This window comes from Lissotriton helveticus, chromosome 5_1 (genome assembly GCF_964261635.1).
Source record: "Lissotriton helveticus chromosome 5_1, aLisHel1.1, whole genome shotgun sequence".
NCBI classification, from domain to species: Eukaryota; Metazoa; Chordata; class Amphibia; order Caudata; family Salamandridae; genus Lissotriton; species Lissotriton helveticus.
The window spans coordinates 1841288842-1841314778 of NC_136065.1; the positions used below are offsets into that span (position 1 = coordinate 1841288842).

General features: G+C 43.7%; 1 protein-coding gene across 11 annotated transcripts in view; it reads right to left on the reverse strand.

Annotated features, from left to right (window-relative positions):
• KAT7 (lysine acetyltransferase 7) overlaps positions 1 to 25663 on the reverse strand; it is a 761891-nt gene extending 736228 nt beyond the window's left edge. For 6 of the 11 annotated variants that reach the window (XM_078645256.1, XM_078645253.1, XM_078645252.1 and 3 more), the window contains exon 1: positions 25397 to 25554. Coding sequence is in view for 4 of the 11 variants with exons in the window: in XM_078645259.1 (XP_078501385.1) it covers positions 25397 to 25411 (15 nt within the window). In the remaining 7 variants the exon portion in view is untranslated. Of the gene's footprint in view, positions 1 to 25396 lie in introns of all 11 variants that reach the window. The other 5 variants (XM_078645259.1, XM_078645254.1, XM_078645249.1 and 2 more) reach the window with 5 other exon arrangements.
• Between the last annotated feature and the right edge of the window lie 274 nt (positions 25664 to 25937).

Genomic DNA, 25937 nt, shown 5'->3' on the forward strand with positions numbered 1-25937 from the left:
CTAGATGGAGTATAGGGGCAAGGGCTTTGTATTGTTTGGCCGGCAAGGGGTCTATTGGCGAGCCAGGTCTACAACTGGAGAGTTCAGCAAGTGATCAATCAAGGGAAATCTTATCGAACTCTAAGAACATCTGGGAGAGAGCAGGGCGGGATTGTGAAATGGCTATGGGGTTATCCATTAAATTGGTAAGATTTTTGCAAGGGAAAGAATCATAGATAGTGGCTATTTTCTCCTCAAAAAAGTCTGACAGACGATTACAAAGTGATTGAGATACCTGTGACTGACGTGTGAGGGCAGAAGGATTTGTAAAGGATCTGACAGTATTAAAATTTTCCTTGGTAGAACCATGGGCATTGATGATTTTCTCCTCTAAATAAGCTCTTTTATGTTCTAAAATCCTTTTCCTGTAATTTTTCAAGGCAGATTTATATTCCAGTTTACTTTCCATAGAGTATGAAAGTCTCCAATGTCTCTCCAGAGATTTACAAGCAGACTTACATTTTCGAAGTTCGTCTGAATACCATGGCGAAGATGGGGCAGAACGATATGTTTTAATTGGCCTAATAGGGGGCAATTGAATCAATGGCCGAAGTTATCCAGCCATTGAAATTAATCAGCCTAGAGTCTAAATCAGTAGCCTCGCTGGGGATCTGCGATGCCAATTGCACTCTTAAGCTTTCTGGACTAATCTTGCTCCAGTTTCGTCCCACAGTTTTAGCTAAAACTTGAGGTCTCACTTGACGGGGTAACAAAATCAAAAAAGGGTCAAAATAATGATCAGACCAGATCACAGGATAAGGAACATCTGTCGTAAGACCGGCATGATTGGAACATATAAGGTCAAGGGTATGACCTACTTTATGCGTAGGCCAAGAAATCAAAGGATTTAATCCACTAGCAGACAGTGTATTCATAAAATTGGTGCTTATTGGATCAAGTGTGTCTTCCACATGAAGATTAAAAATCACCAAGTAAGGTGAAGTTAGCGTATCGAAGACTAGCCTGGAGGACATAGTCCAGGAAATCTGGAAGGAGAGCAGTTTTAGATTTGGGAGGGCGATAAGACTAATAACCCAGTAAAAGTAAAAGTAAAATTAGCAGATACTTGAATGGAGAAAGGAAGAGCTTCTATGGCTTCTATCTGTGTATAGGGGAAGGAAGCAAAAGTCCAAGAAGATCTATAAACGATGGCAACTCCACCACCTCGTGTAAAAGTTTGTCTATTAGCACAAGAAATATGATACTCAGGAGGGATAGCCAGAGCCAAGGCGGGATTTGTTTCATCCCCTAACCAAGTCTCTGTTAAAAAGAGAATATCCCAATTATTGTCCATAAGGGATTGAGCTATATCCAACGAGTGTTTGACCAGAGATCGACAGTTAATAAGACCTGCCTTGATGGAAGTATGTTTATAACAAGTCAAAGGACATTGAAAGGGGGGTTTGAGGCGGGAACAAAGTCCCAGAAATGCTATCTGGCTGATCAGCTTTACAGGGAATACACGGGAAAGAGCGAGTAGTAAGGGTAGAAGGAATATTATTAAAGAAATCACAATAGTGTGCCCTTAGATTGAGTAAAGTATTCCTATCATACCTTGCGGAATATATAGCAGACTCGGCATGGAGAGTGGCCACGGCCGCAGTCTGGTCGCGGATGGGCGCAGACGGGCAGGACTCGGGCACGACTCCGGCACAGATCCGGCCCGCCCGCGAGGCGCGTCCGCTGCGCGGAGTCATGCCTCTTCCTTTTATAGTGTCCGTCAGGGTGCGTGGAGACGCTTCCCACACAAAGATGGCCGCTACAGATTTCGCCCCGCCCGGGAACCCGCTGTCTCAGCCCTAAATCGGCTGGTGCAAGTTCGGGTCTCTGAGGGGCACAAGAAGGATCAAGGGGTACCACGCTTTTAAATCAGCTGTGGCCCAGATAGAAGGTAGTGTCGCTGCTATCAGCGTATGAGGTGTCAAAGTAGCGATAATTAAAATAATGCCGAGTGTCAGGTAAGGGCAGTGTTGGAGATTTAAAATGCAATAAGGCAGGCAACAAATTAAAATAAACAACACAACACAGCCTCCCGGCTTCCGCCTCAGGAGGAAATAACAATCACGCTAGGATACATATATACACTCACACACATATATACATACATATATATACACACACACACACACACACACACACACACACACACACACACACACTCACACATATATACATACATATAATAGAAAATGCGGAATCAGCACCCATCTGTGAAATGTTTTTTTTGACATTCTGATATCTTCAATGTCTATGACAAATAAGATCTTGTAATAAATAGGTCCGGACTGATGTAAGGTTGCTTATTCAAATCTTTATGCAAATGAGCCTGCCCGAACACTTCACAACCTACTAAAGGTAAAAAAGACTTGCTTAAATTTACAAACGAACATTTGAACTGACTACCAGTGAATAAATCACGCTTGTATGTGGGACTCCAAATCCCAGGTGGCATTGAGAAAACCTGCGCCCAAGACACGCCCAATGGAGGCGGGGAAGTATAGAAATAAAAAAACTGAATTTACATACAAGCCTCAGGTGTCGTTTTGTCAGCAGCCCCGAGGAAGAGGTGGTGACACCTTGAAACGCGTTGGCACATCAAACAAAGGTGAAGCAAGAAGGCAGGCTGCAAGTGAAGGCTGGAGGGTCAGAGCGCTGTTGTGTGCGCTCTCAAATGCTTCAGGGCAACTTGGGTTGAATATATATATATATATATATATATATATATATATATATATATATATATATATATATATATATATATATACACACACTGAAAAAACCATAGGTTTAACACTCGTTATAGTGAGGAATTAGCATTTAAAAAACCTTTGAAATTCACTAAAAAAAAAAACAAAACATAGGTTTCACACCAGTTATAGTTATCTGAACATTTTACTCAAACAAAACCATTGAAATTCCCACGTTATAGTTAGTTGGACTCACTATAACTCGCGCGCCCGCAATCCACTGCTGATGATGTCACATATTTCATCATTCATGACATGGTCAGTGACATCACTGATGACATCATCCAGTGACTGTGTTTCTGTAAAGTTTAAATATGTTTTACATATTGAAGAATGAGTGGATGTATAAGTGTCTGAATGAAGGATTTAGTAGGTGTGTGACTGACTGTATGAGTGAGATTAAATGTGTCTTACTGAATGCATGGGTTAGTGACTAAACTGTATGATGTGTGCATCATTATGTCTGTTGTGTAAGCTGCTGCATGTGTTGATCAGTAGCTATATGAGTGGCTATATGAGTTATTGATTGGTTGCCCAAGTATTTGTATGTGAGGCTGCGTGTGTGTGTGTGTGGGTGGCTAGGAGGTGTGTGACTGTGCATACATGTGTGAGCAGTTGATTCACTTGGTGTATGGGTTCAAGAGTGCATGCGAAAACAACTATATGGGCGGTTGACTGTGTGCATGGGTGTGTGTGTGTGTGTGTGTGTGTGTGTGTGTGTGTGTGTGTGTGTGTGTGTGAGTGAAGGGATATCTCAGTGCTACATGTCCAAGTAAGTACATATGTAAAATACAGTACATGTGAGAGTTGGCATATATAAATGACTATACATGAGAGCCTGTGATTGCATAAGTGACTGTATCTATCAATGTGTACTTGTATCAGTGATTGTAAAAGAGTAAGTATATGTTAGTCTATGTTTGAATAAGTAAGGTTTTGTGTGTATAACTGTATAGATGAGAAAATGGGAGTGTGATTGATTCTTTGCATGACTGACTAGGTGTGTGAGTAACTCCATGGATGAGTGGCAGTGTGCGAGTGTCTGTATAGGTGTATGAGTGCATATGATAGTGTTGTATTGATGAGTGACTGTATGTATGAGTGATTGTATGGGTGAATGAGTGGATGTGTATGTAGACCTAGGAATCAGTGAGTGCGTATGTAGTTCCTGATATTGGTGTGTCAATTTCAGGAATGGTAGTTTGTATTTATCACTGGGTGTATCAAAAGTTAGATTAGAGTGTGAGCAGGTGCATCGTATTATCACATGGATGATGTCATTTGAGATGTCATCAGTGATGCCATCAGTGATGTCACTGACCAGGTCATGAAGGATGTAATATGTGACATCATCAGCAGTGGATTGCGGGCGCACGAGTTATAGTGAGTCCAACTAACTATAACGTGGGAATTTCAATGGTTTTGTAGGAGTAAAATGTTCAGCTAACTATAACTGGTGTGAAACCTATGGTTTTTTAGTGAATTTCAAAGTTTTTTAAATGCTAATTCCTAACTATAACGAGTGTTAAACCTATGGTTTTTTCAGTGAATTTCAAAGGTTTTTTGAAAGCTAATTCCTTACTACAACGAGTTTGTAACCAACGATTTTTAAAGTGAATTATGAAGTATTTTTAATAGCTGTTTTTATAACTATTAATTATTAGATTTTTTTTTTTCTCTAAAATTACTTTTTTAATGTATTTTTCCTGTGGTTTTTATTTTATCATTTTACCTCGGAGCGCTCAGGGTGCGCGCACCGGTAAGCGCACCCGTTAGCAGAGCGAGAGCGCTATTCCCCCATGCGGATATAGAAAAGTATGTATTTAAAGTAAATAATAATGCAAGACATTCAGTGGCATACTTATAAAAGTAGTATTTTTGATTTTAAATAACCATATTTTAACTTTAAACGCATTTCGTAAAATCTAACAAAACGTCATTCAGTGGCTCTGCGTAAGCGCCCCCGGAAGCGCCTACGTACGTGCCGCGTAAGCGTCCCCGGAAGCGCTCCGTGCGCGTAGCGTAAGCACGTCAAGTCATGTGACCTTAAAATAACACTTTTCATTGGTTGTTAACAGTTTTTTTTTTACAACTAATGAAAACCCCACCCATTTCCTTCACTACCTCTTTCACTTTGGAGAGAGCAAGACCTATTCCCTTCTGCTCTTCAATTCTTCAGAAAGAATGGCTGCAAGACCACCAAGCAGCAGTGAGGACTCTGATGAGTTTCTTCAAGAGGACCCTCCTCAGCCAAAAGTGAAGGAGCACTTTATTTGGAAATTGTTTACCATTCCACAAGGACATAAAAAGGTAAATGCTCCAAAGGTGGAGTGCAAGATTTGCCATACTATTCTTTCATGGGGTGACCCCACAAAAAAATATAGTTTTGAAAACTCCACGATGATTCGGCATGTTCAAAGGAGGCACCCCCAGAACTATGCCCGGGAGAGTGTCAGGGACCTGGCACGTAATCCCCCGAGAGATGGCGCCTCAACTTCCACCGGAGGACCAACAACATCCGTGAGAGGAAGACCAGACACACACACACACTTTATACTTACCTAAAAAATACTTACATTTTTGTGATTACAACGCAAAATGTTACCACGAATGTGCTGTTAAGGCATATGCGTTATAATGGACGCATTGTAAAGGCATGCTTGGCAATGGCATGCATGGTTCTATCATACATCCTGTTACAGGTAACATAGTGAATGTACTTCAGCATTTCCATTATAAGCAAGGTTGCATCAATGTTGTTTAATTACAACTTTGATTTTTAGTTCATCAAATATTCTTTTTTGGTTAAAAGAATAACCATAAAAGATACAATTAAAAAATATATACATTCATTACAAACGTCAATTCATAAGTCTGCAGCGGACTATACAATACAGATGTAAAAATCATCACAGAAAACACTGCTGATATACCAGGATTACAGACCGAGATGGTCCTAAAACAACACAATAAATATATCATAAGGATGCAGCCAAAGTGAGCGCGCAACCCTCCACTTCTTCAGAATGTTCTTCTAAAAGTTTGATTGCATGCTAAATATATTTAGCAACTGCCAAACAGAGGAAAGTGGATGGCGGCAGTTAAAGATAAAGCATAGCGTGACTAAATTGATTGAGGTGAACAAGAATCAGAGGGACAATGGGGAAGCAGAGGGGCATAAGATCTTTGTTTGGATAAGGCAATCAAAAAATTTAAGATCTTTAACCTGAAGCATGCAGTGGTTGATTTGTGAAATAATAAGTGCTGGATCTCTCGTCAGGAGGCAACTTGCACCAACACATTGGATTCCTGCTTGGTCATGAATGACAGCCACAACATTAGATGGCAGAGGACGCAACTTGATATAATCAGCGACATAATCGATCCCTACTTCAGTGTGGCACAGATAAGTGAAGTTCAACAGTACTGTCAACAGCCTCCTCAAAAAAAAGCATTTTCAATTTTCTGTATATCTGAATTAGATATGGACACCTATTCTTTTACAGGCTTTGTCCCCAGTCTCGATGAGAAGCGCCAAAATGCCCCTAACAAACTCAGCCAACATGACTCGTCCTACGGCTTCCAACCGCATGCTTCATCGAACAGAATTCTCAAATGTGGCAAAGTAGGTACTTACCCAAGCTCTGTGTTACTAACAGTATAGGCCCTAGATTTCATGGTTAGGGCCATAGACCATAATGTGGAATTTAGATTCATGGATAGTCAGATCCAAGTCAGCTATTAACCTAGTAAAACAAATATAACAGTCTCGGAAGTCCACTGGTGAGTCCTGCCCAGAAACACAGCTCATCAGCACAGAGTAACACTGAAATTGGGCGAGCGCCTGCTCGAGACAAGTCTTTGCTTGTGCTGAACAGATATTTCTCAAGCCCATTTATATAAAGCGTGAATAAGAAATGGGCAAGCATGCAACCCTGCCGCACACCTCTTTTAAGCTTGAAGGGCATAATGATTTCACAGTTGGGGCCATATCTCACAACAGCAATCACCTCAATATGTAGTTGCCTAAGAAAATGAACAATGGGCTCATCCACCCTGAAACTAATCATTATGGTCCACAACTTGTAACTATTTACAGGGTCAAGTCAAAGGCTTCCCTTAGATCCATGAAAGCCAAATAAAGATTATCCTGTTTAACTCTGGTACATTTGCTAATTACCAGGATGTGGAATTTCTGTAGCCTGACACCCATATTGTTTGGGGTCACGGACAACAAGTTTTCATGAGCATTTTGTCCTTGGGACAAGTAGGCTCAAACCCCTACAGCACAAACCCTTTGGCTAACAGTTTACAGAACCACATCATGGATCAGGGAAGGGCATTGTCTGCAGTTAAGGTAATATTTGTGTTCAAACTTGTATTTATGGTTCATAAATGCAAAGTCTTCATTATTAGGGTGAGCGCACTAAGTAAATGTTGTAAGTTCCGACTGCACTTCTGACACTGGTTCCAGTATAAAAATGTGTACACACGTTTTCAAAGTTCAGCAATATGAGGGTAGGCATAATGCTCCCAGAATGCGCTCTGATTAGAAGCAAATATTTGCAAAAGCTTGGCAGCAAGAATGATGATTTTTTGCTTTCCAAATAAACTGTTCACCAAAAAATGCAAGTACGAAAAAAAAATGGTAAACTACTGTAAAATTGTAGGTACTCTCTCTTTGCAGCATCGTTTAGTAAAATGTGTTGATGTATACAACTATTTCCCAAAAACATTCTTCACGGAAAATCAGTGTATCCAGTTTCAATAAGTATATGGGAAACAAAAATAAATAGCGGCAAAGCTAGTAGGTCTGTAATTGGTGGTCAGCCTTTTGCTTTTGTTAATACCGGGCTTGTCTGGCATGGTTTTTGTAAAACCTTATTGTTATGGGAGCTGTCGGGCCCTCACCATTATAGCAAACATTGGGAAAAGCAAAAATGTTTTTGGGTCTAAGAAAGAAAGAAAGAGAGAAAATATTTTGATAAACACAAAAGATCATGGTAAATGCCAGACATAATTACGGGCAAATTATTAAAGAAAGTCTCAAAACTGCACCCATTAAATATGTCCTAGCGTTAAGTGCAGATATACAGCTTTTGTGAGTTTCACAAGAATTAACAGAAGTAGGCCAAGAAATAGTACTCTTGGAAAATATAAGTGAACTGCAATTCAGCTTGAGCAAATGAGCATGTGTAGCTATGCTCATGTGAATATCTGGGTGTTAACTTTCCCTTCAACCACTTTTTTCCCACTACCTGGTGTTGTGGGGCTGAGCCTTGCATCCATACAGTAATAAGTTAGCATGAGCTTATTAGAAGTTTAAACACCATTTTACCTTTTGCTTTCTTTTGCACACGGCACACATGTTAGCTATTGTTTAGAGTTAAGCTGAGTGTTGTGCTTCACATGAGATTAACTTGTTTTTCTACATTGCTAGACTTGCTTCGTAAGCTTAGTCTGCACAGTGACCATACAGTAATAAGTTAGCATGAGCTTATTAGAAGTTTAAACACCATTTTACCTTTTGCTTTCTTTTGCACACGGCACACATGTTAGCTATTGTTTAGAGTTAAGCTGAGTGTTGTGCTTCACATGAGATTAACTTGTTTTTCTACATTTCTAGACTTGCTTCGTAAGCTTAGTCTGCACAGTGAGTGCCGAGGCCTTCAAGGTTATCTCAACACTGTAGCTGTTGTTCGAACTGATCAGAGCACGTTCTAAACACAACATATATGCAGCTGTGGCCAACTCAGATACTGGCGCCTTTAACAATGCACTGTGTAGGCATGATTGAACACACTTGGAGAACTTTCGTCTGCTGAGAGCTTGTGCAGAACCTGATGTGATTCACTCCTGCTAATCTTTGAGGTATGGGGTCGCCTATGCAAGCCTAAGAGACCTTCTTTAGTTATAAAATAATCTACTAGCAAGTGAGGGTGAAATATAGGTATATATTTAACCTGTTTCCATTTAGCATTATAACATGCTTTCTCCATTTGTATTTTATGGAATAGTAACTATGCTGACAATCTTATTTCTAATAATATGTCTGCTTGCATTAGCGAAGATGCTGCACCTGAGATCATGGCGTTAAATAAATATTTTAAACTTGCACATGTCTCCCTTTACTCCCTGTTCTGGACGGATATGAGAGTATAACGAAAGAGTGCTCATGTTTCCTACCTTACCTGAGGTATCCTAAGTCGCATGTTCTGGGTTGTCTAATCATTGGTAACTTTGCTATAGGACGAAGAACTAATGAGACACTGATGCTAGTCTGGTAAGGGATTTGGGGTATTAAGGTGAGTTTTTGGCACACCCTAATTCGCGGAGGTCCCGAGTCAGTGCACAGTTCTGTGTCTGAGCAGAATCCCTGCAACACTGGAAGAAGTTTTATGTCTGCCACTGTCAGAAGTACATTTTCAACCTTTCTCAGTATGGGAAAAGATTAGAGAACAATTGGTGAAAACCCTTAAAACAAGCAACTTAATAGGTTTGCAAAGACTCAAAAGGGCATTCCAACCCTGGAACACTTGCTTACCGCTACCTTCAGCCCCCAAATTTAGATCTGCGGAAACGAGTCAACATTAAGGGAATTGCTAGTATTCAAACCCTACTATGGTATGAGTCCTGGCATAATCAGAGAGGCTATATCAGAGTCCTTAGATAATGAAATTGCTGCCATAATTTGTTGCTAAGATTACATGACACAAAACAGACAAGTGGATTTTGTTACAAGACATGTATATTTATGAAGTAACCTGCCCCATGGACAAGTAGATATTTTATTGAATTCCACAACCCTGTTAATTAGAAGGTAAAGATTAAGCCATTGTGCAATGGTGCCAAGCGCTTCCAAATACAAAGATGTGATCTTCCTGGGTTGAGTCCTTAAGGTGATTCAAGGGAATCCTACCAGCAATTTTTTCTATAGCGTTGAAAGGAGATATCGATCCATTGCACATGGGCTTGCCTTTACTGCCATTCTTGAAGATGAGCACTATAATGGCATGGGATCAAGATTGTGGTGGACTGCACGGAGCTGCTGGCCTCGGCACACTGGGCCCCTCTTGTAACCAGAAAGAGAGATTATTCTTAAATAAATCAACCTAGGCCCCATCTAAGCCAGAAACCTTCCCTTAAGGTATCCATTTATGGTGCACACCACCTCTGAAAACTCAAAGTCGGTGAGTGCCGAGTTACCCTCAGTGTTCATGCACAAGGTGGCAAATTCATTAATTACAGAGGAGCAGGATTAAAACTTGTAGAAGTGACTCACCAATTTGTCAGGGGTCAAGATGTTCAAGCCCGACAAAGTAGAATCCCAAAAAAGGAAAAATTTCCAACTTGGCAGAATGCACCATTATTTTTGTGGGCACTGCCTGCTAACTATGATTCACAGGCATCACCTCGGATGGCTTTTTCCTCCTATAGCCAAGTGCCCTTTTATAAGCAATCATAAAAAATTAAAATTAAAACACACCTCTTCCATATACCTAGGTACGGGTTTAAGTGCAGTGTACTTTACAACAATGCTAGTCAAACCATCTAACTGTTTTATCCTGTGGTGTCGCAGGGCAAAGATCAGGAGTACCCTAATCGTACTGCATCAAACATAATAGAAGCTAACAATCTCCCCTGCCACCAAATCCCTATCCAAACAATACAAAACATCAACTCTGTTCTGAGCCAATAGGTTGGTTAAAAGGACCGGCTTATCAACATGTTCCCACTTCATCAGAATTCCCTTCTTTTTCGCTGTCACTAAAGGGAGTGGATGGAGTCTGGTTTGCGCAGGGGAAAAACCTGTGCAATAGGAAATACAGTATGTTGATATTGTTAAAAACATTACAAACTACGGCGCAATCAGCGAAACACCTGGTTATATCAGGAGTAAGCAATATGAAATTGAAGGCACTGTAAAGGCCCCTGCCAGTGAATGTTGGCTTAGCGTCAGGGGAAATATATATATACACACACACACACACACACACACACACACACATATACATATACACATCTCAAAGACAAAACTGCCAGATGAAGAGAAGTGTGGCTCACTGGTTAGAGGAGGCAGACCCTGAAGCAGAGGTCAGCCCGGGACCAGGGTTCAATTCCCGACTTGGCAGGGTCTTGAGTCCATACGTCCATGGACTCGATAATTCTCGCTTCGGTGCCTACTTGAATCACGAGTTCACACTCTGCAACTCTGGGCAATAGCTTGCTTAATCTCCACGACGGCCCCTCGCGGCGGGATGCCTGGCTTTCACCTTGCGGATGCCCTGTTGGGGTTATCTCACAGGGGAATACCAGGACGGGTTCCCTAAGCAAGCGCCGAGATGCCTGCGGGTAGTCGTGCGCTATACAAGAGCGTAATCATTTCATTTCATTTCATTTCATTTCATGACAGTTGCCACTGATGGTGACTAGCTTCACCCTAAGAAGTATGTCAAACGTGCTGCAATGTATCCCCTCAAAGATCAAGGAAACCATAGGATGCATTACTTAATAGATGACCATGTTGTATATTGAAGTCCATCATCCCTACAATTAGTGCCACACCATTATAGCTAATGAAAAAAAGTCAACTCAAAAAATTGTCGACATCTTGAGAATACAAATTGATATTATAAAGATCGATTAAGAACTCTAAGTCTAGTCGAGCTAGAAAAGTTGATAATGTGGGGAATCCAAATAAGAACAAATAATTCTTCCCTATGAGGAGCCTAAGACCTGAGTAAATAACCCTCTATTGGCTATGCCCTAGTTTGTTGCAATACAAGGGATATGGCCATATATATATGTAGTGGGCAGGGGGGAGTGTATGGCCCAGGTTTCTTGGCAAAAGATTAAATCAAAACCTGTTAGAAGACCCAGTCAATCAGGATTTTTCAAATTGGCATTCAACTCCACTATATTCCAAGAGGCAAATTTGTAAACTGATGGCAAGAGAGGTTCTAGGATGATTGTCTCTGGTCAAGAGAAGACCTGGCCTAGCAGTTCGGACTTGACTGTTCCCATGGGTAGCAGGTTCAAGACTTATTTGCATATGCCTGGGTCCAAACTGGAATTGTGTGGCGAGCAAGAAAACTATGGATTTAGGCCCAGATCTCCGACTGGGGTGAGTGTTGGAAATTGTTCTGCATTCTATTCATCAATTGTTCTTTTGACAACAGTCGTAGTAGAAACCTTAGCGGGTGCCTATATCAAGCGAGACACAGCAGTATCGGTCTCGAAAGATATGTAGGTGGATATGGGCGACTATAGCTCATCTGTCGCAGGAATTTGAATAGTAGGGATGGACTCACAAGGGACTGTGCATCCTAACAGTATCCTGCTTGTTTGTCAGCATATGATCTCATGCTGTGCCAGTGGGGCATACCTATCAGAAAGTGGCACAGCATAAGATAGAGAAATCCCCAATCTTGTGTTACAGAGGACCTCTGATTGCAGGAGAACTTGGTCTATAAAAATACCCCAGTGGAAAAGCCACTATCCTACTATGCTTTAGAAGAGGGATATTGAGGTGACGAATACTTGGTTTCCTAAAAAATAACGACATGTCGTAAGCATCGGTTTTCGACCCATTTCCAGCACAGGCTCTGGATACATGCACAAAGCACAGATACACAAATACAGACAGTCTTTGATCATGGCAGAGTACTGCTTGCACATCTAATTTGATACTTATTATCTGTTATCGATCATAATGCTGTTTGCTGCTAATTACCGGCGTAGTTCCCAAAGCCCACAGCAGCTCTGCCTGCTTGGATTGATCAGCTCATTTTCAGTTAACATGTCCTCACAATTGACGGGGGCTCAACCTCATAGGACCCTTCCAGTCCTCCATGGCCCCAGTCCTGAACGAGCAATCAGCCGCTGCAAACAAGGCAACAGGCAGCGGAGTTTGGTGGTTGGAGAGCAACTCAGTGTGGTTCAGAAAAGCAAAGCACAGAGCGAGCAAGATGCATCAGCTGCTACAATGACCGTTTCTACATCTGAACCGTGCAAACTTTTTTGAATGATGTGGGTTGCCTATCTTCACAATCTAAAACCCGACACCCTTAAGATCTGTAATGAAAAACTACTGCTTTTACGGTTTACTGATACTGCTGTATTATTAACTCTTACAGAAAAGTCAATGCATAATTGGATAAGGAGTAAACTATCATACAAAACATTTCATCAAAAATTTTTACCAAAACTAAATTTATGATTTTGGGAACACCTTTCGAAGACACTAGACAACTATGGCCAGCAAATTAAAAGGACAGGCCACTATGACAATCTAGGAATTCACTTTGATGCTAGATTATACTGGATGAAACAAAAAAAAGCCACCAATGCATTGAGAAATGCTACTGCTGCTGTCTTAAAATGCGAGGTAACCCTGGGGAATTAAACCAGGGTGCGTTTCTGAGGAATAGATTTGACCCTCTCACGTCCTTAGAAGAGCTGGACTGACCGTAGAGGGCCAGAGTCCCCCTTAAGTATTGCCTACAGGACAAGGATAGATCCCCTGATACTCCCCAGTCTATAACTCCATCTTATTGCCCTGTAACTAATACGTTTTCTGTCCACGAAGAGGACCCCCGGGATAGGACTCTTGTCGGACCCACTGTAACTCCCCCTGTCATAGGAAATCCTGTTGGCCGGTTGGTTAGGCTACCAGGGAGTGAGGACCCACCGGGTCCGGACCATACCTTTCGGCATCCTCAGTGCCCAGACGATCTATATAAAATCGGTCTGGGTCTAAAGAGGATCTAAACGGCGAAAGGACAAACAGTCATAATTTAGTCACACCGTATCCCAATGATAGACAAATACAGGAGGGGCCCAAATTGATATCGTGGAACAAAGCTGGTTTGTCAGCTAAATTTGACAACCAGGAATGGAGGCAGTACATCACCAGGTTTCAGGTAATTTGTTTGCAGGAAAACTGGGTGGTGGACTGCCGTCCTTTACATTTAGCGGGGTATAGGTGTTTTTCAGTGCCCGCACAGAAATCTGCCTCGGGAAGAACCATGGGAGGGCTATGCATATATGTGGACCTACAGTTGGAAGGAATGTGGACCAACCTAAATTGGACCACAAATAATATGCAGGCCCTTGGGTTCCACACAAATGGTCTAAACCTAATTCTGATTAATTTGTATAATGCACCAGCAGGGAGGGGGAAGGGACCTACACTAGGCGAATTAGATAACAGACTATCTGCAGAGATTGCCTTGCGGAAGGGAGTTGTGGCCCAGAGTGTGGTTTTAGTAGGTGACTTTAACTGCCACTTGTGCCCTAACCTAAGACCTGTTAATGATGATTGGTCCCGTTGCACGGTGGTGAAAGGCCCGCACTTCGAGCATTCCAGTGAGGGGAGGGAACTAGATAAGGTTTTGAAAAGTCACGCTTTAGTGCATACAATTGATCTGGTGGCCTCAGATAGCGGATGAGAGGTTAACCCAACATTTAAGGGTAGAGGATGTAGCTCCTTTATAGACTAAGTAGTGGTCTCCAGCTGATAAGATTGGATAAGAGGGTTTGAGATAGAATGGAGCATATTTAGTTATCACAACCCTTTAGTCTTGGAGATAAAAGATTGGTCCCCCAGACGCGCAAGGAGAGGTGTAGTGGTAGCCAGCACTGAGAGGGTAACGGACCAGGGGAGGCGACTTAGATGGGCAAAAGTGGATGGGGACGTCTTTTATAAATCCCTAACGGAGAAAGGTAATTAAGCAATTGGGGTGTGCCTTGACCTATGCGTGGAGGGACCCGCCGTGGTCAATGCATTTGAGGCAGTAGCGCACACGATAGATGGGCTACTAAAGACCACCTCGCATGGGAAAGATAACATTACCCCTAGATGGTTTGACAGAGATTGCTCTCGGGCACAGAAAGATTTAAAAATGAGACTGAAAACCATTCCATGGGATAAGTTACAAATTGCACAGTGCAGGACCGCATGTAAAAAGGCAATTAAATGGAGGAAATTTTCCCTCCAATCACAAGCGTGGGAGGACTTAAGGGAGGCAGCAGACAGAAGGGACTTTAGTGCGTTCTGGAAAATAATAAATAATCCATGTTTCCAGGACGCAAGTGCCCCAGAAGTTGGCACAACCATTCTTCCTGAACAATGGTTCGACCATTTTAAAAGTTTGTATAATCATACAGTCAAGAAGAACCAGGATGATGGGAAGGGCTGCCCGTGGGTTGCCTCGACTGAATTTACGCTGGAGGAAACGGTAGTGGGCATTCAGGGACTCACAGGAAATAAAGCAGCAGGGCCAGACGGCATCCCACCAGACCTTTACCCAAGCAAAGTCGAACTGTGGGCCCCTATTTTGACAAGGGTGATAAATGCGGCCGTTGCAACCGGACTTCCACGTTCACGGTCAATGGCAATTATAGTGGCCATTTTTAGAACAGGGACAACCCCCAGTGCTTCCGTCCCATAACATTGATTGATTGATGTGACGGCTAAAGTCCTGGGTTGAGTGGTCTTAACGTGCCTCATGGACTGGGCCGAGGAACATCAAATCATTACGGACACCCAGTATGGGTTCAGGGCAGGGAGATCAATGACGGACCACTGCCTGAACCTTTATCTATTGGTGGCCAAATACACTATAGCTAGTAATGAGGCAGTATACCTAGGGTTTATGGACCTCACTCCAGCTTTTGCCCATGTGAACAGAGAGAAGCTGTGAGCTTTGATGATTAGACTGGGGGCTGAGCAGGGTCTGGTAAATATCCTGAGAGCACTACACTGGAATACCTCCGCTAAAGTGCGTTACAATTCGGAAGGGGGCACTACGGCACCCTTCCCTTGCACTAGTGGGGTAAGACAGGGATGTATCCTGGCCCCGTTCCTGTTTTCCCTGTACATTAATAACTTAGACCAGGCGTTAGGCTTATTGAAAGTAGATTCTCCCAGAGTAGGCTCCCGCCCGGTCTTAGTGCTGCTGTACGCAGATGATGTGGACCTTTTAGCCCGAACCCCCAAGGGTCTCCAATGTCTGATAGATGGGTTTGACCGTTTTATGGACACTCTAGATTTATCGGCTAACCTAACGAAGTCCTAGGTTATGCTGGCCGGATCCAAACCCTGCAAGAAGTTCACTTATAACATAGACACTCACAAAATGGAGCAGGTACAGACCTTCTCCTACCTTGGTATGCTATTTGATGGGTTTTTAAATTTCAAACTTTTAATTGAAGAGCGGTGTTCCAAACTGGTGGCCTCAACTGGGGCCATAATGAACTATGGACGTAGGCTGGGTCGGTGGTCCCCAGAACAGGTTATGAACTTGTTTAGTTCAATCTGTTGCTCCAAAGTGGTATATGGATCTGAAGTTGGGGGTTTTGTATGCAACCATCAGGTACAGATAGAGGAGAATAAATATCTGAGAAAGGTACTCAAAACCCCACAAAGTATACCCGCCTATATTATTCATGAGGAACTAGGGAGGGTATAAATAGAGGACTTGATTAAGGTCAAACCCCTGATGGCCTGGTTGAAAATTTGGACCAACACGGAGGCAGGCCTGAGCCGACAAATCATCAGAGACTGCTTAGATAGGGACAAAGGAATGAGTTTTTATTCCGCGGCTGAAATACGTGAAGACGGCCCTCGAGGGAATTGGGTGCAATGATCTTTTTATAAACCCTACGGCAATTATCCCTCAAGACATACAGATGATCAAAAGAATTTTCTTGAATACGGCAGTATCACGGAGAGCAGCCTTGGAAGCTAGTAAGACCACAGTATGCGCTCACAGAATGGTAAAGACAGGGGAAGGAATGGAACCTTAACTCGCTCTCATGCACAATGCGCAGGTAAGGTTTTTATTCACTCGTTTTAGGCTCAACCTTTTCCATCATTTACTGGCTGATCCACCAGGTTTTACTTCAACTGTTGAGCAGAAGGCTCCATGCGGCTGCGACAATAGGTCTCCGCAGGATACCCACCATCTTGTATTATCATGTCCATTATATGCTTTACCTAGGCATAGTTTTTTTGTAAGGATTTTAAAACAGGCGAAGTTTAGACATGCCAAGGTTGCCCTTTTATTCTTGCAAAGGGCTAACGATCCCCTTACACTGCTATGTATTATGAATTTTAAAAAGGTCGCTTAAGACTCAAGAGGGTTGTGCTGAATGAATTGCTGGTTAACTGTCTCCAATGTATCTTTTCATGAATTGTATTTTATCGTATTTTAACTGTATAATCTGTACTTTTATGGTATTTTCTAAATACCGAATAAAGGATTAATGAATGAATGAATGAATGAATGAATCAAACATTCACCAAAATCCTGCATGTCTGTAAAATGAGGACCATTGTGGCAATTACTCAAGTAGAGGGGCGTTTGGGTCACCTGAATGTTAAATCCTTGAAAGAAAGGAAAGTACTTTTCCAAGATTATTGCTTAAATTAGGCCAAGGTAGCCAATTTATTGGTCAATGAAACTGCACTACAACCAATTCTCTATAGGCGGAGACCTGCATGGCTAAGTTTAAAGTAAAACCATGTGAGAGATTGTAGCGCTTCAAGGTATACATTTCAAAGCATAGTTCACCTATACAAAGGCCATCTTTAAGGAAATGGGTTTGAAGGATCTTTGGTTTGATCCTTCTACTGCAAAATCTTACACAATTGAAATGGTCAAGAAGTACTGGCAAATTAAGCTTCGGAGGCTCCTAAACTATTACTAATTTTCGTTGCATTAAAAAAATGGCTGGGTTGTGAACCATATTTAGATATTTGCTGAAGCACTGTCAGGGTAAGTGTGGCTCGGTTTTGGATTATATAGATAAATGTTTTGCTAGATGTATATGAATATTGTTTATAAATATATATTTCATAGAACTGGTTAATACAATTCATTAGTAATATTATTGTTGAATGTCGAAGATTTTCAAAGTTGTATTAACTGATTGGGCTATTATTAAACAGGTGTTACTGGTAGGCATGGCAAGTACTGGAACAATGATTACAGACTTGACGGGCACAGTCTCCTTTCTACCACCATTACTGCGAGTGCTATGGTCAGATGCTCGGCATCCCGTTCTGTTTTGTATAGGGAAGAGCGAGGTGGAGTGCACACCTGCTCCATGCTGCAATAAAGGAGCAAAATACTCAGACTGAAGGCAGTCTTTGCACGAACTGCGGGAGGCAGATAAGGAGCACTGTGGTAGCTGACATGCTCAGTTTTTAAGACCTATTCAGCTCCCTTCACTCCCCTTGAGTCGGCTGGAGCTATTATAATCCAGATCACAGGCCTCAGCCGGAGGGATAAGTAAATTTAATACAAGTGTTGAACACTATCATTAAGAGCTGTCCCCACTCACTTCCTCCCCCTGGGCCATATCTCTACCAAACACAACTGGTGTACAACGTTAGACACAGTCTTTTGAGGCAGCCCAATAAGAATACTATGATTAAGATGGGGGAATCTAGATACTATCTAGGATTGCTTAATTGAAGTGCTGTACACTTCTTTTCAGCAATCAGTGAAAAGAGTGCTAGCAGAGGTGCTAAAACCATTCACAAAGCCACCTCAAATGTCCTCTCTGAGACAAGGGGCGGCCATGCCTTTACCTCCCATACACAAGGAGAGGCTCTGAATAAATTACAGAAGGTGAAAGCCAAATCAGGCAGATTGCCCCACACTGAAGCACAAGCAAAACTATGCAAAGATTACCTTCCGGACTGAGGGTACAGTGCATTCACCCCAATGAAGAATCTTTGCTTGTAGATGTTGACCCAAATACAGACACAGGCTTCGAGACTGATCAATCCAACCAGACTACTTCTACTAAGAACAAATCCCAAAAATTGAAGATCTTGGGAACCTCAATTATACCTTTGCTCTGTTAGCAACAATTACCCGAATGGCAACTCGGCATAGGACTCGGGTAGGAGGCAAAAGGCGGACCTGGCGGCTTTGACTCCAATACAGAGAGCACACCTGCGGATTCCTACACTCTTGGAAATGTTGTGTGATTTGCAAACAACTCTACGGTTTGGGTTTTTTTTCCTTCAGGAATGCTGGTAGACCCAAATCACTAAGTTCTCACAGCACAGAGAATTTCAGGCAAAGATGGCCAATACCTGGAATTTCAAACCAAGATGAATTAATCATTAAACAGTCTTGGGTAGTCTTTACCCATAAAAGATATTCTGATTCATGGAGACAATGGATAGGTTGGTGCAATGAAAGGCAAGTGGATCCAGTGGAGGCAGAATTAAAATTAACATTTAACTTTTTAGCCCAGCTGGCTGGAAAAAACTGCCTTAAGGCTCAATAAATAATTTCCAATCAGCTATATTAGCCGGATACATACTTATAGAGGGTAAACCAGGTGAAGAACAATCTCTAGTCTGCACACTAAGGAGAAGAGTTAAATTAATCAATCCTCCAAAACCAAAATATAGTGTTTTCAGAAGTCAATATTGTGTTGACTTTCATAGAAAGATGGCCAGATAACTCGAATTTATCAAGGAAACAAATGTCAGCTTACATGACTATACTATTGTTTCATATCAAGAAGAAGAGTTTCAGACGTCCCCCAAAAAGATTAAGCAGGTGGAGTATGGGTACTCGCAAACATTTAGCAAGGGGCTCAAAAACTACGGTCTGTGGTGTTCCCGAGAGACGCATTAATGGATGCACGGTGGGAGTGGGGCAGGATACGGTGTGCGTATGGGGAACCATTCACATACATGGTGTGGTCAGAGAGCCACGGAGGTATTTTAAGGGTTTCTTTTCATACTGCTTTCTAAATTAAGGACTTGGTCTCTAGAAGAGCCATAGATTTGACACTACTGTGTTATTCTGTAACTGAATTGGTTTCCCTCTACCACGCCTTGGGGTAGCCTTTCTGCTTGCTATCGCTAGCTATGGGGATACAAGCGTAAAAACGAAGTAACGTGATTACTGAATTTAAATTATTTAGAATTGCACAATGTGAAACTAGGAAATCTATGATCAATCCCAGCTTCCCCACGTGCGGTTTGATCCTAGACAAATGCCTAACTACACTTTACTTCCTTTTTCTTCATTATGATATATAAGAGCTCCTTGAAATACATGATTTTAGAATATATGCTGTACAGACCTCTTGTGTTTAATAAACTTTAATCATGTCCATGTATAACAACCCTGACCATACAGAGGGTTACATGTGTCAACTGACTTCACTAATAGTTCACTATTGGCATTGTTGTCAGGGTGTGAAGAAGCATGAATATTTCTATACTCATTTTTCTAAAGGGTCAGTTTTAAATAAAATACTTCAGAATTTGCTTATTTATCCTGATGTACTAACATGTAAAGCTTCTGCATTTTAATGAAATGCACTTTAAGTTTGTAGAGACATTATCATATGTTTACACATTTGTTGCAAGAAGTATTGAAAAATTAATGTGTTCCTAAAAATAAGTTTTGGAGGACACCTTATTTGTTTCTTTTCCTTCAGTTAGTCTGTAAATAAACATGTTCCCTTGTATTTAACGTATTTTTGAATGCTATTGCTTTCTGAAGTAAACAGCAGCCCAATTATTATTATTATGGGAATTTTGTAAAGCGCCTGGTTTCCGCCCATAGGCGTGTCCCCGCGCTATGGTGAGTAGGAGAACAGTCTAAACAGCCATCACAGTTACTTAACGTCTGAAGAGATGAGTCTTAAGTTTCTGCCTGAACAGGGATTCTGAAAGCTCCAAACGTAATTCTGGCGGCAGGTCATTCCACCGTTTAGCGGCCAGATATCTAAATGATCTGCCCCCCATACGTGCTATCTTGATTCTGGGGATCTTCAGAAGTCCCGTGCAGGAGGAGCGCAGCCTCCTTGCAGGCTCATACCAGGTAACCAGACTCTGTAACGGGGCAGGGGCTTTGCCTCTCAGAATGCGGTGACATGTGGCAAGAGCCTTAAATTCCACCCTGCTCCTAACCGGCAGCCAGTGCAAAGCCTGGAGCGCTGCCCTGGAGGAAGATCTTCTAGGAAGCCTCAAAATAAGGCGAGCAGCAGCATTCTGCAGCACCTGGAGGCGGTTGGTAACCTTTACCGTGGCCCCCAGGTACAGCAGATTGCTGTAATCCAGGCGCGAGGTAACTAATGCGTGCACCAGCGTCCGGCGGGCTGTAATAGGCAGGAGATCCAGGACCTTCCTCAGCGTTTTTAGAACACCGAAGCATGTCCCCACCACTCGGCCGACCTGGGAGCCAAAGGCGAGATCAGCATCCAGCCATACCTCCAGGTTCCATACCTCTTGGCGGGGAGCAGGAACCTCTCCTAGGCAGGATGGCCACCAAGCCGACGACCACGCAGATGGGCTTCCCCCCACCACGAGCACCTCGGTCTTACTGCCATTGAGTTTTAGGCAGTTGGCGGACATCCAGGCTGCCAGTTCTTGCATGCAGGCTCTGAATGTATCCGCCACTAGACCGGGTGCACGTGAAAGGGATATTACCAGCTGCGTGTCGTCGGCATAGGACACAAGGCGCAATCCATAGCTTTCAACAATGGCCGCCAGCGTGGAGACAGAGATTAAACAGGGTCGGACTCAGGGACGAGCCCTGCGGCACGCCCTGGCCCAGCCCAATCTCCCTGGAATAGCACTCTCCCTGGCGGACTTGGAAACATCTGCCTGACAGGAAGGACCGGATCCATCTAAGCGCAGCTCCTGACACTCCTCTATTATTCAGACACTGTAGCAAGGTGGAATGAGCTACAGTGTCAAATGCTGCGCTCAGGTCCAGGAGGATCAGGGCCATGGTTTGGCCCTCATCCACTCCCTGTCGTATGGACTCTACTGCCATAAGCAATGCGGACTCCGTCGAGTGCCGTGGGCGGAAGCCAAATTGAGAATCATGGAGTAGAGAAGCTTCCTCTACAAAGCTCATCAGCTGAAGGTTTACAATTTTTTCAGCAAATCTTTGCCATGTATGGCAAGAGGGAAATGGGGCGAAGATTCTCTAACCTATCGTAGCTGATATTGGGGGTTTTTGGAGAGGAAGAACTACTGCTCGTTTCCAGGCATCCGGGACCATGCAAGTCTCAAACGAGATATCCAAGAGCTGACGGATATATGGCTCTAAGACATGCAGGCTGCCCATCAGGCGTCTGGGTGTGGTAGGATCTCGAGGGGAGCCTGATTTAATTGACCCACAAATCTGAATGAGTTTTTCCGCAGGCGGGGTTACCAGTGTCGTTAGCACCCATTGTTCTCCACTTGCCTCGCGAGCCTCTACAGTCTCGGGGTCTATGACAGCCTGGCTGGGGAAGGCCGAATAGATGGTTGCTACCTTGTTGGCAAAAAACTCCGCAACTCGGTTGCAATTGTCCACCGTGCAGAATTCCTCTGGGACTGCTACAGACTTCCCCACCGAAAGGGATTTGTATATTAAAAACAATTCCTTCGAGGGGTTTTCAGCTTCCCTTATCCTGGTGTCGTAGTACACCTTTTTTGCCTTTCTAATTGGTCTATGGTAGCTGCGCCTACTTAAGACAATCCATTCTGGCTTGGGTGGCGAAATCTACTCTCCATCGCCTTTCAGCACGTTTACACGCACACTTGGCCATGCGCACTTCATCAGTGAACCAAGGTGCCGTTTTCAGTGCTCGTCCCTCTGTTGTGATCTGGGCGAGTGGGGCTACTTGGTCCAGGGCATCTAAAATGCGCTGGTCCAGGTTCTTGTTAACTTTTTCCACATCCTCACCCCCTGGTCCATTCCCCATGAGAGCCTCATTAAACTTTGCAAGGGAGAAGTTAGCCCATCTCCGTTTAGGGCGGTGCAATGCTACCTTTTCCGATGCTCCATCCCCCAAGATGGAGATCGAAAAGGGCACCAGATGGTGATCCGACAAGGGGATAGGTACGGGGGTCAGGGCCTCCACCTGTCCCCAGCTGGCAAAAATAGGGTCCAACAAATGGCCCAGTTGATGGGTAGGGAGTTCACCTACCAGTTCGAGCTGGAGCGCACTCAGCTCTTTGCATAGGTCCACTGCCACCTTATCAACAGGATCGTCCAAGTGCAGGTTAAGGTCACCCAACACCAGAAACTTATCCGTGCGTAAGGCTGCCTCAGTAACACTTTCAACCAGGCTATCTATAAATCTGGATGATGGGCCGGGAGGCCTGTATATCAAGAGGCCCTTTACCGTGTACCCTCCATTCACCTGAATAGAGAAAGCACCCGCCTCACTATCTGTGACCGCCGTTTGTTCCAAAAGGCAGCGTAGGCCCAGCCTAGCAACAATGGCTATTTCTCCACCCCTGCCCTTAGGTCTGTCTTGCCTCACAAGGGTATAGCCCTCCGGGATGGCTTCCAGGGCCTCTGGGGAGGAGTCACAGTCCAGCCATGTCTCCGTGAGAAAGACTAAATCCCATTGTTTTTCCTTGAGGAGATCATAGATATCTAGTCTGTGCTTGCGTAGCGACCGGACATTCAAAAAGCCACAGGTCAACTTTTAGTGCTCCCTATTAGTCTTATTAGACAGGTCAAACCTGAACTGGCAGTGCGGGCAGCCAGAGTTCTTCTCCGCACTCATACCGTACAGACACAAGTCGCTAGCACACCCATTGCGAAGCGACAACAGTTCCGCTCTACTCCAGCGTAAGTGTCCTATAGGAGGGGCAGAGGGCAGGGCCCTGGGCCGTGACTGGCCGCGGACGGGCGCATTCGGGCTTGACTTAAGCGCGACTTCGGCGCGCCTTCGTCGCGCCCGCTGCGCTGCCGAAAGTGCATCCGCCTTTTATGCCCCAAAGCGAGTGCCTCAGGAGCACTAGACCGCTAACCGGTCCCCCCGCTCACCGGAAGTAGCAGTCTCGACCTTCCTCGCCCTCCGCGCAACGGTGCTAGTCACCGCGTCGGACCAGGGCGGGAAGGAGGGGAGAGAACAGCCCAGGCGTCCGGTGCAACAGGTAAGCCAGCCAGCAATCTAACATGACCAATGCAGTCATTCAGCTGGGGATAACACATGAAGTCGGGAGGACCAGGCCTCATGCGGCCCCCGGGCCATCCTTTGAGTACAACAGAGGTATATACTCCTGAAAGTTTTGTTCCTCCTTACCAGAGGACAAACACTTTTATGAAATGTATTTCTTATTCAGCATTTAATGAAAATGTTAATCTATGTGTATCTGGTCTGATGTTTTTAAAAAAAACTCGGGACTGTTCAAGAGATTCAGATCATATTGTTTGGTTCTATTTATTTATTTACAGAAACCATTTAAACCAGTATCCCCAGCCACTATCTAGATGGGTTAAATGGCTTATGTCTAAAGCTGGCATCGAGGTCAACATATTAGGCGCTTATTCCTCAAGAAGGGCTATGGCATCCAAAGCCTCGCTATAGGGACCATTATTGGAAGATATTATGAAAGCAGATAATTGGTCGTCAGATTCAACATTTAAAAAAATTCTAAAACAATTGTTAATGCAGCATAGATGTTATTCCTTATTATTGTACATATTGCTCACGGTCTGCTGAGCGTAGCATGGATTGTACTTCTGTTTTCCCTTACAGGATCGGAGCAAAAACAACAGTAAGAAGAATGACAACATTTATATGGATGCTCCTGGGTGATCTAGTTTTTGTGTAATGATTGGTTACTGGCTGCTGTTCAAAGTCAGTAAAGGGAATCTGGAACTCGCTTCCTCCACTGCTCCGTACCACCTCTACCTGGGCCTTCAAATCTGACCTTAAATCTCTTCCAAAGACACTTCCAGAACTAATACACCCCTTTGCAAGTACCTCAAAAAAGTTCTTTCACTATTGTAAATGTGTATTCTACCCGTACACGTGTCATCCTAGAGCGAATGTGTTTTTGAATGATTGCCATCTATTGCTGTATTATACCACTTCTTGTATCTCGTTTGCTTCTGTAACATGTACATTTGTAACATTCTCCTCATGTAACGTACTTGGTTCTATTGTGAAGCGCTAGGACACCTTTGGGTAATGTCCGCGCTATTTAAAAATGCATAACTAAATAAATACATAAATCTGATTTTTTTTCAGACAGTGTGCCAAACAAACTCAGGAACAGTGAGGAAAACTGTGCTCCGCTAGTTCTCTATGCATCTACGACCAATACTTTCTTCGCACGAACTGAGAATTTAATAAGGACGGTGATGCTCGGGACCCACTCACAAAATGTTAAAGTTCACGCCTCCCCCCCTAAAAATCGCCAACACCCTATCAGAAAGGAGACGGGCAGAAGGGGCGGAGAGCCTTCAACGTAATCATCCTATAGCCAATCTCGTTAAACCTCCCTACACCTTTCCAGCCAATCCCAGGTAACTAGAGCGAGGAATTGCTGAGCGCGAGAGGCCACGCGAGAAGATTCGAGATGGACTGTGTCTAAGACCAATCACCTGTCATAGATAGGGACCAGGACCAATGGGCAAAATGAACAGGCGGTTCCTACGATCGCGGCCTTGTTTTGTCTGCGTTATTTTCAATGCGGAGTGAGCTTGGAAAGGGGAGGCAGTCTTTGGTCTTAATGACAGAGTCAACCTCTTTCAGCGCTCAGTAATGGAAAAATTACACCTTACCGGAAGTGCTCACCTAAAACCCACAGCTCCGCCCTCCTTGCACCTCACCTTTCTCCGCGGCATGTCTCCCTCAGCCGCCCCAATGCCGCTGTTTCCAGTGTCGCTTCGGTTCAACGGTCCCACAGCGCACGCGCACACTTAAGTTCGGCCACGAACCGCGCGTGTACTAGATAGCGCTTTCCCCACAGGACGCCACGCCCACCTCTGTGGCTCGCGCCTCCGCTACAGCTGGCGCGCGACCGTTAATCACGTGACATGCTTTGCTGACTCTGAAGGACATGACGCTTCCCGTGCCTGAAGTCACTGATCACGTGCTCCGCAAGGAGGTGGAGCACGCGTATTTAAAGCGTTAGACGTGAAAATGCTAAAGTGGTGTTTTTATCCGCCATATTGGGTGTACTGCAAAAAGTTTCTTTGCAAAAACCCTTTTCAAACATCAAACGAATGCGAGCCGTCAGGCCCAAATTTATCTATCATGTGCTTGTCTTAGTGCTACGGTTTTATATGTATGCTGTACCCAAACAAATGCATCTACCGACTACCGTCCTACAGCCTTCCTAAGCGCTACAGATATTTTTGTGTGTGCTCT